Source organism: Carassius auratus, chromosome 14 (assembly GCF_003368295.1).
Source record: "Carassius auratus strain Wakin chromosome 14, ASM336829v1, whole genome shotgun sequence".
Classification (NCBI taxonomy): domain Eukaryota; kingdom Metazoa; phylum Chordata; class Actinopteri; order Cypriniformes; family Cyprinidae; genus Carassius; species Carassius auratus.
The window spans coordinates 28865280-28883445 of NC_039256.1; the positions used below are offsets into that span (position 1 = coordinate 28865280).

The window sequence follows — 18166 nt, forward strand, 5'->3', positions numbered from 1 at the left end:
AATGACCAGACATCGAGTCTGCAGCGTAGCCATTTTCTCAGGCAGGTTAGAAAGTACAGGACTGGGGTCGGGAATGTAAGCTGGCAGTACCCAAGGGGCCTAAATTCAAAAATAACTGAGCATGTATACAGTAATAGGACACTATCTATATGATCAGGAACTAGCTGCCAATTTTTTTTTCTTTCTCATCTTCTTTATTTATTTTTATTTTTTTGCATTCAATCCCAGACGATCTTGTTTTGTTTTTTTGTTTTTTTTCCTCAGTAATATCATGTCATCCACTTGTCCTTATTGAAGAAAATCCCCCTCTGCATACTTCTTACAAATTACAGTATATCCACTCAGATGCTTTGTGCGCATGGTAATTTAAGGTGACACCCACACATAGCTGATGTTCCATTTTCACCATGAGGCCTTTATTTTAAAATGCAGTTAAAAGCAACGCTCTGCCATGGTTCATTATACATAAGCCTGCTTACATAGTGAGATTAAGGAATGACACATAATTCAGGTTAGATTTGTAATTTGCCCTGCCATAGTTTTCTTCCTGCTTCTGTGTATTTTGAAATATGCAGTAATATTTGTTGAAGGTTTTGAAACCTTGCATCAGATTCTTGAAATATTTGTGATTAAAATCCTATTTAGATGGTGCCTTGTGGTGCCTTGTACTTTGAATACTATAGCTACTGCTGCAAATGTGTGTGTGTGTGTGTGTGTGTGTGTGTGTGTGTGTGTATAGAGAGTATGTATATGTAACAAATGTTACATATATATATATATATATATATATATATATATATATATATATATATATATATATATATATATATATATATATATATATATATATATATATATATATATATATATATATATATATATATATATATATATATATATATATATATATATATATATATGTGTGTGTGTGTATGTGTGTGTGTGTATATGTGTATATATGTATTTATGTGTGTGTGTGTGTGTGTGTGTGTAATTTTTTATTTATTTATGTGTGTGTGTGTGCATGTATGTTTCACAGTGCATTCTTACTATGTTTATATTATTTATTTTTCTATCCTTTTTTTCTTTTTTTTCTTTTTCTTTTTTTTCTTTCTTGCTGAAACTTATAACTCTTCAGTTTTTACATAGATTGAGTGTAGCTTTGAATGCCTTAGGCATGTTATTTCTGTACATCTTAAAGTTATCCTTTATGTTTTGACAGGTATAGACTATTTAAATAATCTATTAGAAAGAAGTTAGACTGTTGAATCATCTCCAATTCTGATGTAAAGTGCTCTATGTCGTATCTTACCATTCAATACTCTTAGTAAAGGTAATTTTTACTTCATACATTAGCAGTTGTCTATAATATTTCTTCTTACTTAGTCATTTTAAACCACAACTTGGATTTCAGCTCAGAGCCATTACTGACAAATAGACAGTGGATACTGCAGTAGAGAATCTAGAACATCAGATCATGTCTTGTACCCACTGGCCCCATATTTGGTGAAAAATCTCTAGTGTCTCGTATTAGCTATAAAGCAGTGACACAAATGTCAGCATTATTTAACTTTAGCGACCCCATCTCGATGTCTGAGAAACATCATGTCTGAATTTGCCATGATGAATAGGTGCAAGAACATTTGTAGGGACCATTAAAGGATGCATTTCTCCCAGGAAACATTCACTGATGAAGGTCAATGGGATGCTTAGCGGGGCTGGGAATGATGTCAGCATCTAAGAAAAGCTTGTCAAAATACAACATATTTATGGGCCATATGGCTCATAATACCATCCGTGGTCCATTTTGCATTCCGGGCACCACCACGAACCTCTTCCCCACCCCTTTCACTCATCTCTGCCTTTCTTTTATCTTTCATCTCCCTGTTCTCAGACAGTGATTTTAGAGGTCAATCCCTCCGGTTGTGGTGGTGGGTGGGGTGGTGGGGCTTCTGTCTGAATACACACTTTAGTTTGGGGAGATCAAGTAAATTCCACCATACTTGACTGATCCTTGGCAAGGCCATGAATATGCAAGAACTCTAGTCAAATCAAACGCTATAAGGCCTCTATATTCAGAGCAGGGGTGTATCTGAGGTCAGTAGCTTCGCCTCATGTTGCTTGCAAACCCGTCTTCATTTGGATTGGTATGAATATGCCCTCACAGTCTTATGGGGTCTCACAGTCAAACGCATTTTCTTTGCATCAGGCGTCATGGTACATTCAGCATTTCAAAAACATCATAAAATATGGGAGTGGATGTCCTTGGGTCCACAGTTTGTGCTCTCAACCACCCGCGTTTCAATAATTCAAATTCTACTTCATTTTTGAGTCTCACCGGGTATAGCGCAGATGTGCCTAGATTTACAACCAAACACATTTTTAGAACATGAAGTGATTGATCTCTCTTGAATTTCTCTCTTTGTATTGATTACGTCCAGTTGTGTCTAACTCCAGGCGATTTCTGCAGCGTTTAGCCCATCAGCAATTCTTGAGCATCTTGGCCTTTAGGAATATATTCTGCATGTGTGTTTAAAATGCACAAGCTTTAAATATGTTTATGCATTTTTTAACCATCTGATTCTCCCATAGATAATCCTAAGTCAAATTAAATTTGGCCCTTAATAGTACTACCCAGAGGTGCAGCCATAATTGCTTTGCTTTCTAGTTTAATATTTTGGTTATTGCGTCACTGTTGTGAAACATGTTACACTCTGAATCTTTTACATATATGTACAGTATATATATATATATATTAGGGCCGGGACTCGATTAAATATCTAATTAATTAGAGGCTTTGTAATTAATTCATCGAAATTAATCACATTTTAATCGCATATAAATATTTGACCTGAGAACAGTGAGAAGTAATTTTTTTCATATGGATTTATAGTATACCATTGAATAATGACTGAATACATAAGCTTAAGCAACAAAATATTGTTTATTTTTGTTCAACCAAGTCTAGCAGACCAGTGCAATTTTTGCCATTAAGTGTAGCAATAGCATATTTAGAAACAATTTAGAAATAGTACATTTCAGAAATTCAGGAAGCTTATAGGTGCTGGAATTTTCTGTAAATTGTTTTTTAAGTATAACACAATACTGTAAAGTACATTCAGAACATTGGAAACCCTGACTATTAGAAAACATCTCTCTGTTGCTTCAGAGGCCATAACATACTAAGTCCAACTCTCAATAACCTTGGCCAAAACAATAAAGAGTTCAACATAAACTGCCAGTTGCACCAACAAAATAATACATAGTTCAACATAAAGTGTAAAGTCCACGCTAGCTGCTATATGTTTTGCGTCGAGGTGATACTTGAGGCTCGATGTGCTGCGCCTGCGGTGATATGCGAACGCTAGTTGGTGCTTCAGTATAATTGGTCCGCCGAAACTCATCCAGTGAGAAACGTTCCGCGGTGCAAAAATAAGTTATTAAAAATGCGGGAAATTTTTTTCTGTAATTAATTAATCTTAATTAACACGTTATTTTTTGTGTAATTAATTTATCTCAATTAACGCGTTAAAGTCCCGGCCCTAATATATATATATATATATATATATATATATATATATATATATATATATATATATATATACATACACAAACATATTTTTTAAGTCGGTATATACATCAGCAGAGTGATGCAGTTGCAACATGTTGAAACAAAAATGTACTAGTCCATTCAACTTTCAATCAGTTATGTCTACAAAGAAATAGAAGCAAAAAAAACGTTTGAATAATCTCAAAACGATCTTTTAGCAAAGACGTGCTAAATGTATTATGAGTGACAGTACATTTATATACGTTACAACAACAACAACAAAATCCTACAACACAAGCTTAAGAAATGCATGTTTGTGTATTTTTGAAGTTGGAACAGCAGAGTGAGTTTGGTTTTATTTTTTCCTCCTCAAAGAAACCTGAATTCATTCGTATACATTTTATCGGCATGTGTGTTTCCCAGGAAACGACCCATGACCTTGACATCATTGCCATCGTGTTCTACCAGTGAAGCTGCATCGTAATTTCAGTTTTTAAAAGTCACTCTGTGTTCATTTAACTTTGCTGAAGAGTGAATTTACAATACAAAGAGCTTTGAAATGGTACTGCCCTCTTGGACATGCTGCTTGCTGATATATTTCAATGATATATTTCAATTTAAGAGATTGAGTAATAATGAAGGAAATATAAACGTTTTACCTTAGTTTTATCGTATTTTTAAAAACATGTTCATTACCAGCTATTTAAAAAAAAGAAGAAAAAAAAAAGAAAAAGTGTTATAATCACATGAGCTTCCTGTTGTCATCAATGAATGAGTGTTGCTGTAGTGTGGTGGCTGTAACGGCACATTCGGAGCAAAAAGCAATTTGGTTTACCTGCATGCACTGACTAGTCACTTTTCCCAGCATTCTTCAAGGTAAATCCAACCAGATGAAATGAACACCAGGCTCTTTCGTTCTGTTCCTTGAAGAATGCTGATCCTCTCCCTCTCTCTCTCTCTGTGTATGCACGTGAATGTATATGTCCAGAGAGAGAGGCCTTCATTATCATCTTACACAGTACATAATGCAGCTTAGAAGCCAGATGATTTTGTAACTACAATCTCCCTATATCTGTCTGTCTCTCTATATTACAGGAGACGGCACTGAAACCACCACTCTATGGCACACTCTGTGGCACAGGTACAGCTCGCTCCCACAGGATAAAAATCAATCTCTAGCTGCCATTTCCTAAAGAGAGGGAGGGAGGGAGAGGAAGGCACTCACAGAAGAGGTGAAAACACGAACTGTACACATTCTCCAGCCTCAAACGAGTCCTAGAGAGTAACGCCAGACTAATTTAACCGTCCGAAACTCTGCTTGTGACTTGTGGGAGGTTTGAAATGCTTTGTTTAACCCCTTTTGTCCTCATTCACCGGTTGCACCGAATAGGGCACAAGAGACACCTCCACTCTGCTTATCCAAATGGAATATGAATACGGCTAAGACCTCTGTATAGGATGTTTATATAGATATGTATTTATGTATAGCAGCAGCACAGTCCTTGTCGTCTGTGTGTCTATTTATTGATTTTGTTCACTGATAGTAGTTCAATGAAACTTCGGCGTGCCTGGTGATTGTTTTGCTTTTTTTCCCCCCGTTTTCATATCCTTCGCTCACTTCCTTTACTGTTTCATTTGTTCATTCTGTGCTCGTATCCAATAGATCACTGCGAACTCCTCGTCACCAATTGCCACGGCTCTCCTCGCACCGTCCCAACGCTTGTTAACATTTAAATGCATGGCCCTCAATAGGAGGTACCAACACGTTTTAGCTCTGTCACTGATTGCCTCTGACTCTGGGATGCGGAAGATTCCAAAAGAGCCCTAATGCTTTGCTAAGCTGCAATCATATGGGACAGCGCTCCCGCTTCCTAATCAAAGAAACCCCTTGTACACAGTAGAAAGGGACACCTGGTCTGACCTCTATATGTTGTCTGTTGTAGTCCGCTTTTACCAGAGCCAATATAACCTGTGAGATGTATTTACTGATTTTGAATAGAAAGCCTCTGGCAGTCTTGTCATACGAGATGGTAGGTTTTAGTTACATCACCTAGGTGTTTGTATATTCTGAAACTGACATGCTATGTATACTTACAACCGAGATGAAAAAAAAAAAAAAAAAGTATCTTAAAAGTAGAAAATTCAGTAGAGAGCACGAGAATACAACGTGGACTATTCCGATTTTATGTCAACAGCAATAAATTTACGATAAATCGAGAACTCACCCTACATGAGCACTTTAAAGTCGTGATAATAAGCATCCCACAGCTAAAGCTCTCTTTTGTGAAACTTAACAGTCGGGTATTTCCGTTCTTGAATGACTATTACATCACTGATGAATTGCTTCGATGGATAGCACTTTTGTTCGAGCAGTAATTTACTCCTTTTTAGCAAATGGACTGATTTGTAGAAGTGTCTTTGGGCCCAAATGTTTGACCTCTTATTCTTGCAGAGGTATCAGATGTCTTAATGGTGTCAATTGTAACGCTCTGGAGTAGGAAAAACAGAATGACTCACACAGAAAACTGTAGCACTGTGTAAGAAACAATTAGACATGCCTGGATATTTGCCATTGATAAAGAATGTGAGGGAAGAGGGGAAAAAGAAAAAAAAAAAGACTTTTTCTTTTCATGTAAGGAGTTGGTTAAATCACTTTCATTATAAATGAAGCACCTTACATTGTATCCTCTGTTTATTTGCCAACATGTGAAGTAAACTGTAAATAACTGTTTTATGTATGTTTGAGCTTTGGAAGTTTATTAAAGTCTTTTGCATTGTACTGCACATTTCCATGCGTCTTTTCTTGACCAAACAATATACGGTGGGGTCCAAAATTGACATCACTTGTGATAATGCTTCTGTATTGTAGTTTTCTAATGCTAATATTGTGATTATAAATATCGCAAAATGATATTGATTAATTGATTTTATTATTTAGGCAACTGTTTAAAATAAGATTCCATTAGTTTCCATTAGTTAATGCATTAATTAACATAAAATTATGAGTAAGATTTTTTATGAGGTTTCTTTTGTGTGTGTGCTAATTATTACTTGATTTATGTATTTTTTAAGCTAAATGTTGTGGTGCACTAATTCAAACTTATATCAAGCACAGAAGTCATGTTAGGCCACATGGGCTCTAAACTCACAACACTGAGGTCTGTGGAAGTACAACAAAATTACGCATCACAACCACATCTAATTTGCCCAGTTATGCAACTGCACTGGTATTTATGCATCTTTTGAAATATACCTTTTTTTATGAGACTGAACAGTTACAATTTTAAGGCTCACTGATCACACAACTGTAATTCCTCAACATCCGTTTGTGAGCGGGCCCAAGAGCCAGCCATTGTTCCCATCCCATGTATGTGGTTTCAAAGCAGCTGTTCCAGAAGTTCACATGAAAGAAAGGAGAAATGAGAAGCACAATGGAAAACAATTTAATTGCTTATCAAAGTTGCTTTAAATTGCAAGACTGCAGAGCTAATCATTTCCCTTGAGGGAAATATGTCCTTGGTGATTAGAGAAAATGGTGCACATTCACTACGTTGAGTTTGTATTAAGCTTGTGTGCAAATGTCAGCCTGCTATTAATATCGCAATGTAAACTCTCTATGCGCTAAACTCTGTGTACAATCATGACGAGGTTGGCATGCACGCTTCCATAAGAACGGAATGAGACCATTACCAAAGCACATATGCTTTTTCCGTAAAGCAGTTTTTGTTCACTCAGCTTGCATAAGAGTTTCAGATGAATATGAAACCATGTTACCATGAGATAACTTACAATCAGCAGGCAACTGCTTCTACACAGAAAAAAAATAAAATAAATAATAATAATATTCATGTAGCTCAAACCGTAGAGCACAGTGCTAGCAATGCCAAGATCATGGGTTTGATTCCCAGAGAATGCATCAACTGATTGAATATAACATGGATGCAAGTCCCTTTGGATAAAAGCATGGCAAATACATAAATGTAAATATCATTTTATCAACCGTGAAAGAAAGAGACAAAATGCAAAAGGCACAGTAATGCAAGAGATCATTTGCCTTTTACAGCGGTCAATTATAGGCTACTGTTATGTGGTTATTATACAAATCTGAGCGCTGAATGCTGCAATCGACCAGTCGCAATCAAGTATTACAGAAAGTCTTACTGTCTTTGGATTTAAAGAATGGGCAAAAATCTTCCAACAGATTGGTCTCCATCTGCTGGCAAATTATGTTTCTTAAAGATATGTAATTTAGCCATTGTTATTCTTCAAATTGAGTGTGACAGCTGAGGAGAGTTTCTTGTGTTGGCTTTGCTTGATTTGTGGCATTGAGCTTAAATGTATTATTTGTTTGACAGCATTTAGAGGCAGGAGAATCCCCATTGAATCAAATGCTAGAAATGCTAGCTGCATGCTGTGAATTATATGGCTCCACGTGGTGTGCACACAGCTAACATACCTGCACGTTTGCTCATAATCTAATAAAGCAACTGTCAATAAGGATACTGATTAAGGGAGTCTGTAAAGTTACGGCCTCAGTAATGGAGATGCCTCAGGGATTGACCACATTAGCCTAGAATAACCTTCAACACATTAAAGGTGCAGTTCACCCAAAAATTGAAAATCATTTGCACAAAAAACAAGATTTTCAATTACACTACAGGTCAAAGGTTTGAGGTCAGTTTTTTTTTTTTTTTTTAGTTTTTTGGATTACGCATCTTATGGTGTCCTTGTTACAGTGCAAATATTTAAGTGCTGAGTAATATTAATTAACAGCATATACTTAGGTTTATGTTTGGTAATGAATATAGTTAAGAATAATAGTATTATTATTATAGCATATATGTGACCCTGGACTACAAAACCAGTTTTAAGTCGCTTGGTATATTTTTAGCAATAGCCCAAAAAAACATTGTATGGGTCAAAATGATAGATTTTAATTTTAATTCCTAAAATCATTAGGATATTAAGTAAAGTAAACGTCATGTTCCATGAAGATATTTTGTAAATTTCCTGCTATAAATATATAAAAACAAAATTTTTAATTAGTTATATACATTGCTAAGAACTTCATTTGGACAATTTTAAAGATACATTTTTTGTTTCACCCTCAGATTCCGGATAATCAAATAGTTTTATCTCAAAGAATCCTGATTAAAAATGTATTCTGGTTTCCACAAAAATACTAAGCAGAAAAGTTGTTTTCAGCATTGAAAAAAATAACAAATATTGAAGACTGGGGCTGTGATGCTAAAAAATACAGCTTTGCATCACAGGAATAAATGACATTTTAAAATTTATTAAAATAGTATTATTATTATAATAAGTGTTAGTGTAAAATATTTTACATTGTATTGATTTTACAATACTATGTTTATTAATTTATTATTTTATTATTTTCATCTTTGATATAATAAAGACAGTCTGTTTTTTTATTTTTTATTTATTCATTTATTTTTTGGGGGGGTGATATGTAATGAAAAATTACACTCTCTGGGTAAACAATCAGTTTAATGTCACGTTTGTTTGCCCTGTACTCTTACATCTGGCCTTCCACGGTGTCACAACCCTCAGAAACACAGTGTTTGCTTAATTTTCACTCTTTCTGTTTCCTGTGAGTGTTGGTGGGAAGAACAAATGCATAAATACATAAATTATATCTAAAAATAACTAAAGAGTCGCATTTAATTTGGATTAATTTAAGGAAACTTGATGATTGGAAACAAGCTGCACTGCCAGGCACACCACAATGAAAGTAAAACCAGTGAGGAATTGCATTACTTGAGTCTGAATGCCTATGAAAGTACCTCTCCGGCAGGTGCTGACTATGAGAGTAATGCACCATAGAGACCTCATGAATTAATAAATCGCCTGGACTTTAGAATGACAAAATGTATCTCGGGGAGGACAGACTAAGGATCAGATTGCTGAGAAAGTGCAACAAAACATATGTCTTGAGATCGTATTTATAATTCATATCGATCATATCCTGTGTCCTCAGTATTACATCACACACAGAGAGGGGCAGAATGGGGCCGGGGTTTGAGGGTACAGGAGAGTCATCCGTCGTTATAAATGATCAGGTACACCAGGGAATTACTGCAGACTGAGAATATTGTGTCCAAGTCCCAACGGGTTTGCTGATTATCTCTATGTAGTGCTATTTATGCATTTCAGTGCACCAGTGGAGGAAACAGGAAGATGGTCTCTGTTATTTGCACTCAAGGCAGTGCTGCACGCTCCTGCTGCCAAATCTCTGCCAAACTGAATAATTCAATCATGCTTTTATTATTATTATTATTTTGTATTTTAACATTTGTGTGTTCAAAAATCGAAGGGGTGCTCAAAGACACCGGTTGTCGCTGTGGCTTGTTAAATTGTGCCCATTGGTTAAAAGTACAATAGTATAAATATTCACAAGCCACACAGTGATTAATATTTTTAGGCTGCATGCATTTGCATACAATTGCTCTGAGATGGCTGATATTAATGTCACTGATTAAGGATGTGGATTGTGGTTCTGTATGTATGCACAAGTGTCTTTCAGTGTCAAACTGAGCTTTTTGTGTTTTGTCAATTAGAAAGTCTGTTTCTCACATTCGAAATGCATTCAAATGCAGACAGGATTGTCCTAAATGGATCCCTGCAGCCATATAGCTTTTTGTTGCTTTTCAGGAGATTAGGAATTGCTTTTAAACATGATTGTCCTTCTTGTTTGTCGAGGATTGGCAGGTTGTATAGGCTTATTATTACAAAATAAATACACCGCTGTCTGATTAAATGCTTTCAAAATTCAATTGAAGAACGTTGTTGTACACTAATCTTCAGGAGGACGCTGTGTTAGAAATACATTCTTTTAAAACAAGGGATCAGAATTCAATTTCCAGAGCTTGTTTTCATATTGCCTGCATAGTCGTTCTAGCAAGGGAACTTTTGTGTGTCACGTCTTTGCGCTGCTACGAAACACATTGTTTCATGAGATTTATTTATTTAGAAAAGGCATGACATTATTAAGGTTTCCCATGTATGTTGAAAGGGGACAGTTCACCCAAAATCAATATTGCCATCATTTAATCATCTTCATGTCATTCCAAACCTAATGACTTACTTTCTTTTGTGGAACATAAAACAACATATTTTACAACGGAGGTCAAAGGTCACCAAATGGTTACCAACATTCTTTAGGTGTATTTAGAAAAGTGCTTGGCTTGAAAAAGCATTTATTTCATTTTAGCAATGAAAAATCATTCTAAAAAATGTTTCATAAAGGAGCGCAAGACTGCAGCCGAGGAAATCATGTTAGTGCTGCTTTACGAAATACTTTGCCATGTAATATACAGTGCAACCCTTGGTTTATGTGATATTAGTGTAATATATATTAATCACCCATATGTCTCTCAAAACTCTTATGATTGCAACACAAAAGGACACATTTTTCCTTTTTTAAAATATTTTCTGTGTGTTACAACTGTACAAATAAATAAATAAATAAAACTCAGATGGCTTATATTTTACACTGTAAGAAATGTGCTTTTGAAACATTTTTGACTCAGACATTGCTTATACATTTCACAACGAATTAGAAAGATTTTATGACTTCAAAATGTTTTGAATTACACATAGTTTGCAAGTAGAAAGTCATTAATAATATTCTTATATTAATAATAATCTTTAGCGTAAGAAGAAAACAAATAAAAACTTTTTAAAGTGTATGGAAAATACCAGAATGAACATTCTTCAAAATATCTCTCTTTTTCTCTCTCTCTCTTTCTCTTTGAACAGCCACTGTTCAAAGAAATCCGTACAATTTGGAACAACCTGAAGGTGAGTAAATAATGACAGAATTTTCATATATGGGTCAACTATAAGTGATAAATACATCTGCTGATTTGCCATAGAAAAGCAGTTCTTCCATCTTCAGAGCTTATTATGTCTAGGAAACGCTGTCGCGTGGAACAGATGACCAGCTGAATGTTGTAGGACATTTACACGAGATCTTTCCTAAGTAGGTAAGCAGAAGATCGGCTAAAGTCGGGTTGGGAGGCGTTGATTTAAAGACACTGTTCAGAGCCACTGTAATCCAGGTAATCCAGCACAGATTTCTTAATTTGCACTCGTAAAAGAGATTGAAGGACGATAAGAGCCCAGCCCCGTCTTAGAATAGCTAGTAATCTGGTTTGGACAGAAGATTCAGGGGTATTTACCCAGCCTTGATATTTGCTTAAGCAGATGGTATGAAGGAGGGGTTGGAGCCACCAAACTTGCTCATCCATCTACAGGACAAAAAATAAATAAATAAGGGGAAAAAAGAACAGTGGATGATAATCAATGTTGTTTATTTTGCTGCTTGACTCCTTAAGTACTGTCAGCCAGATTATAGGCTTTCCTGGGGATAATCGGAGACAGCAGACAATTGCCTTTTTTCCATCCTGAAAGGATCCCCTGTGACGGCGTAAAGAAGGCGGTTTAGGGTGGATGCCGACTCTTAATTCCTGATTAGTCCTGTTCCAAACCTTGCTAAAATTAACTGGGCAGGGTGCTAATCACTGAGCCTCAGACACTCTCCGCTTCACTCTGCCGCAGAGTTTACACTACATAGCTGACATGGAGTAGACGTCTCTAGGGTGAGACCCAATTAGGGCAGGCTTTTGAACCCTGCTCCGAACAATGTTTGACCACACAATGGACAAGCGATTTGCTCCGAGCCATTGTTACTTTGTTGACTTTATAAAAGCCCCTCAACAGAGCTGTCCCTCTCCTTTGTTGCCAGGTGTACCAGTGCCAAGTCTACGGTTGTTTTTCATGTCCACGGGTCGAAGCGACCCCAAAACATATAACGTGATGTTTAGCCCCTAAAAAGGGAACCCTGCCAAAAAAAAAAATATTTTATCACCCAGAACGAAACGCGATTGGGCTAGGTTTGAGAAGTAATTGGGCAGGTTTTGATTTGAAAACCTGGCAACCCTACACTACTAATCACAGGAGCGCCTTTACTGACAAGATGTGCATAAAAGTCACATTAGATTTTTTGCACAATCCTAAAAAAAAAAAAGAATAATGACAAACAATACAGTTCAGAAGTTTGGGGTCAGAATGTTTTTGTAATAATTCTAGTATGTTCACCAATGCTGTATTTGTATGAACAATAATTCAGTAAAAACAATAAAATTGTCAAATATGATTACCATTTATGATAACATTATGTATATATATATATATATATATATATATATATATATATATATATATATATATATATATATATATATATATATATATATATATATATATATATATATATATAATTTTTTTTTCAGTGTCACATGATCCCACAGAAATCATTCTAATATGCTGATTTGCATTAATTGTTATTAATGTTTAAAAAAATTGTGCTGTATTATTATTATTATTATTATTATAATTTGTTTTGTAGAAACTGATAAGTTTTTATTAATTGATGAATATATAAATCAAAATAACAACATTTACTTGAATCATTTATTCTTTTGAAAACAGTATAAATGTCTTTACAAATGTGATCAATTTAATGTTTCCTTGCTAAATAAAAGTTTCTCTTTAAAAAAATAAGAATACCAACCTCAAACTTTTAAAATGTTTTTTTTTTTTTTTTCTGTGAAATTTACTTTTTATAAAATACCATTTCTGTCACAGATTTTGAACTCTGACAATTTTTTTTTTTTTCATTCTGAGGAAAAAAAAGAGATGTGTACAGAGATTTAAAGACAGAATATAATCTCAGAATTGTTTAAAATGCCATGTCCTCAGCTTTGCACAATCCTGCTTTTTTTTTTTCTCTCTCAAAATTATGAGATTTTTAGAGAAGGTCAGTAGAGGAGCGAATCCATTCAACGCCGCTACATTGAACCTTTCAGTTATGCTTCCCTACTTTTTAGCCTTCTCACCACTAAGGGATGGACAACAAGTGTAGCTGGGACATATTTCTCTAATTAGTCTGCATCAGACTCATTACAGCTCTGATCAACAAGAGTGGATGACGTCTGGACGTCACGTAGCCAGGAGACCGTTTAATGCACTTTTAAAGGTGAACCGGTGCTAGACTGAAAAAAAAAAAAAAAAAAAAACGAATAAAGGCAAAATGGAATTTAATTCAATTAGCCTTCCTTTTTAATTGGACAAAAACATGTGATCAGGGACCAGATTGAATGGCCGGTGCTCTTGATTTAACATGCATCTCCAGCAGGCGGCTAGACGCATTCAGAGGACGCTAAACAAGAGCGGACAGACTGCAAAGTTTCCAGGAGACAAAAAAAAAATTAGAACTATGCAAGCTTGTATTGACATTCTTCCAGAGTTAACTTGCTGGCAGAGGTTATTATAAAATGTCAATATCAGGGCAGAAAGCTGGCTATTTTTAAGTTCGCTTTTCATAGTATGGATCATTACATATTTATGGCATCCAAACTTTGTGTTGCTTTGGACTCGAGTGAAAAATCCTGATCTGGAATGTCAACAAAATGTCAGCTTGGTATTACATTGCAAAACAGGCCCGAGAAGATTTCATTATAGGATAGTGTGTGTGCCATTATGCGTTCATTATATTAAATTTGGCTGCAGGCAGTCGAATGTAAGAGAGGAGAGCCTGCTGTTTAGGGGAACGCGAGCAGGAGCTGGAAACATACTGTTCGTACAGATTGTCGGCCCCAGAGAGCTGCCCTGTAGACCCCGCATGCCTTCGGATGCCTGCCGCTTGCCTAGTAAGCACTTTGAAAGCTACTGTATTGTTTAATACCTTGCCCAACTCTTTGCCTCCTTCCATCTAACAGTAGTGGCTTTTGTCACACACGATGGCTGCTTGAAAAATTGTATATATTTTCTAAATAAATAGGACAAAGAGGTGCTAAAAGATAAATGACTTTCCTCGGCTGCAGTCTTGCGCTCCTTTATAAAACATTTTTTAGAATGGTTTTTCATTGCTAAAATGAAACAAATGCCTTTTCAAGCCAAGCACTTCTCTAAATACACCTAAAGCGCTCCTTTCAAAGCGTTCGAGATTTCGATATTTGAACGGAACGCCTTGGATCGTATTTCGAAACTTTAACAAAGAACAAAATCACAAGACCAGACCAAAGCGCTTGCTTTTGTTTCAAAGCTCACTGATGCTTTGGCATCGCATAAAGGCGTAACTAACTCATATGGTCATTGCTGTTCCAAATGTGTCTTTTATTTATTTTTTACATTGCTTTATCGTCAGATGAAAGAGTAAGTAGTATTCTCTTTTGTGAGCCGTGTACTTTCATATCGCTTTTTATTTTTTCAATCCTGCCATGTTTAAATGCAAATGGGCTTTGGCTGTTCTGCAATCTGTCTGCATGGGGCGAAGCCTTTGGAGTGCTATGGATGGTGGGCATGATAAATCTCAATATGCGGAAACCAGGCACATGGACAGATATTGTTATTCCTCCCCTAAAACATTGAGCCACTGTCCCTTAAAATCAACAGCTGAGCTCATGCGATCAAGCGAAACGCTAAAACGCTCTGAAACAATCAGACTGGGAGTCATAACTGATTCATTAGCTGAACATGTGAAGTCTACCTTTGATAGATCAGGTAAATGGATTATTGCATGTGATTCCTGCCAACGCCGTGGGTATTTGTGATGTTTTTTGGCTGGTTAGATCTCATGAGATGAAATGTATTCACCTCAGCCTTCACCAGAGCAGATCGTCATTTTGCTGCAGTCACACGTAGTTTGAAGTCTGACTAAAGTGCTGTCAAGCTTTAAGTGCGGAGTATTTGCTGTGCTTGTTTTCTGTTTGTTTGCGTGGCAGGGACCTCAGGTGTAAAGAGACATTGGTGACACAACAAAGCCGTCGTACTGAATTATATAATCAATGAGGGATGTTCATGCAATCACTCGCAGTCTTTCTTCAGCACATGTCACACTCCAATGAAGATGAGGGAGTCATTCTGTACTAATTAAGCATTGGCGAGTGCCTGTGGACTGGCAGCTCTGTCTAACTTGATTCTCTGCCTGATAGCTCTAAATCAAGACTACAAGAGTTTACAGAAGCACAGCCGCAGTATTTACAGGAACAACAGTTCAGGTTGATCCCATAGCTACAGAATATAGTGTGGTTTATAGTATAGTTTGACTTATAATATACAGTATATATATCTATATATATATACTGTATATTATAAGTTAAAATAGGCGTTAAGAAAGAAATCATTTACCTGTCGAGAGTGTGTTGGCAGAGTGTAGTTGGATGGCTGAAGTCCAAAAAATCAGTAATTCAGGGGAAAAATCAACAACAATAACAGCAGCAACAACATATTGTGTGAATTAGGTACTTTTTTATTGACGTGAAATTGTAACAAAAATGTCAGTGCTCTTAACAACAGTTTACATTTAAGTAAATACATAAAGAAGTAAAACACAAAATAAAAACATAAAAACGATGTGATGAAGATTAAATTCCAGTGAAATATCTTCACAATACTCTATGATGCCTTTAAGTCCATCATTTCAATGTGACTGAGTGGCAGTTCTCTGTGGAGGATGAGTTTGTGGGACGTTTACAATTGAATTTAGAGATGTTAGAGAGGAAGCAAAAATGGACAGAATGTGAGCCCTTCTCATTGTTAAAAGAAAAAAAGTGATGAATAAACTCAAGTGATAATTACATTACATTTAATCATTTAGCAGATGCTTTTGTCCAAAGCGACTTACAAATGAGGACAATAGAAGCAATCAACATGACAAAAGAGCAACAATTTATAAGTGTTGTGACAAGTCCTAGTTAGTCTAACGCAGTACACATAGCAGCGTTTTTTTATATATAGTAAATAAACAGAATAAAAAGTAGGTAGAAAATAAATAGAATAGACAGCAAGTGTTAGAGGGTCAATTATTATTATTATTTAAAAAATGAAAATGAAAATAAGTAGTTAGAACAGAAATAGAGTGTTCTAGTGTCTAATTAGGTAAAAAAATATATATATTTTTTTTTATTATTATTATAAATTCAATGTCTCTGTTACTTAGCGGAGAAGTGGAAAGAAGTATCCTCAGCTTACATCTGACCACAAAAAAAAAAAAAAAAAAAAAAAAAAAAACGAGAGAGAGAAAAGAACATGCTTGTTTGTAAGCCAGTTACAATTTTAAAGTTAAATGTGTATTTAAACTAAAGAATGAAATAATTTACCTGTTGAGAGTGTGTTGACAGTCTGAGTAGTTGGATCACTGAGCTCCAGAAAATCAGTAATGAGGAGCTTTGACAGTTACAGGCGGGAATGAAGAATCCTTACACAAAGAACCATTTCAGCATGAAAGGGTTCTTCAAGATTCTACGGTTCTAAATAGAACCTTTATTAAATATAAAGAACCATATTTTTTTTAGTGTGTGTGCGTGTGTGTGTGTGTGTGTGTGTGTGTGTGTGTGTGTGTGTATATATATATATATATATATATATATATATATATATATATATATATATAGTATCTATATATTTTTTTCTTTCTTTCTTACATCCCATAAAATTTGATATTCTGTGTAGTCCAATGTGCAATGTGTTACTTGTAAACATTTCATTTAAGATTAATAATTTAGATGCTTTCCATATGTTTATATCCAAGTATAAATAAGTGTATATATGCCTGATCCACACTTTATGTACGAATACTAAAGAGCTTAGTTTGGCTGCCATTTAAATGGTTCTGAATTGTAACACTTACCCATTTAAACCACATGAAGTCCTCCTAGAAGTAATACCACTGAGAGAACATATAATCTGTATAACGTAATAGATTTATTGCATGCAAAATGTCAATAACAGGCACAGCAGACAGAGCGTCTAGCCATAATAGCAAACCATAATGCACCATATGACTAATATAGTCTATTTTCCAGACACTGTTTTGATGTTGGTTCAGTAGCGATGCTGTTTGATGGGTTGTAAATCTGCTTTGTGTTGAGGCACCACCGAGCAGACCAGGACACATTCCTTACGGCCAATTCACTTCATAGATTAGCACGTACAGTGAATACATGTGTTCGGCCCAGGGAGATGGACAACACTTGAGCGCATTGTGAGAACAGAGCTCATTTCTTTGTGTGGATGATTGGGTTCTCCTGCTGGGAATAATGACTGTGCCCTCCTTTGACTTTGAGGCAGTGACCTGAAATAAGGCCCACAAGTGAAACCGGAGTCCGTCTGAACCTGTGTGTGATTAAGGTCACCCAGACATACCACATTTTCTTGACCCTCTGCACACATCGACCACAGCTTGAATTCATCGGGGAGTCTTTTGTAGTTCTTGTCACAATGCAAACATCAGACCTCGGCTGAACGGCGGGGGCGAGGCGATGCCGAGGCACTCGAGGCGTCCTGTAGCGGTTGCTTTTCTTTTTGGCCTGTCTACTTTCTGACGGCTTGATAATACTCGCCGGGGAATTTTTAAAGCATATTTGGCTTGCTAACTTACCAAGGACAAGCATTCAGTCATGACCACAGTGCTAAAACCGGCATGTCGAGTAATTAGTAAGATGGCTACTCATGAAAAAAGACACTGGGCTGCAGCTCATGCTGAATGTTCCCAGCTGAATATGGCCTGTAATGTGAGATTTATGAGTTTCA

The 18166-nt window shown here is 35.9% G+C and overlaps 1 protein-coding gene across 4 annotated transcripts in view; it reads left to right on the top strand.

Moving 5' to 3' along the window:
* Positions 1-18166, top strand: part of LOC113114240 (protocadherin-11 X-linked) — a 179363-nt gene that overhangs the window by 39779 nt on the left and 121418 nt on the right. For 3 of the 4 annotated variants that reach the window (XM_026281097.1, XM_026281098.1, XM_026281099.1), the window contains one exon: positions 11330-11371. In XM_026281097.1, coding sequence (XP_026136882.1) covers positions 11330-11371 — 42 coding nt within the window. Of the gene's footprint in view, positions 1-4645; positions 6330-11329; positions 11372-18166 lie in introns of those variants that run through there. The other variant, XM_026281100.1, reaches the window with a different exon arrangement.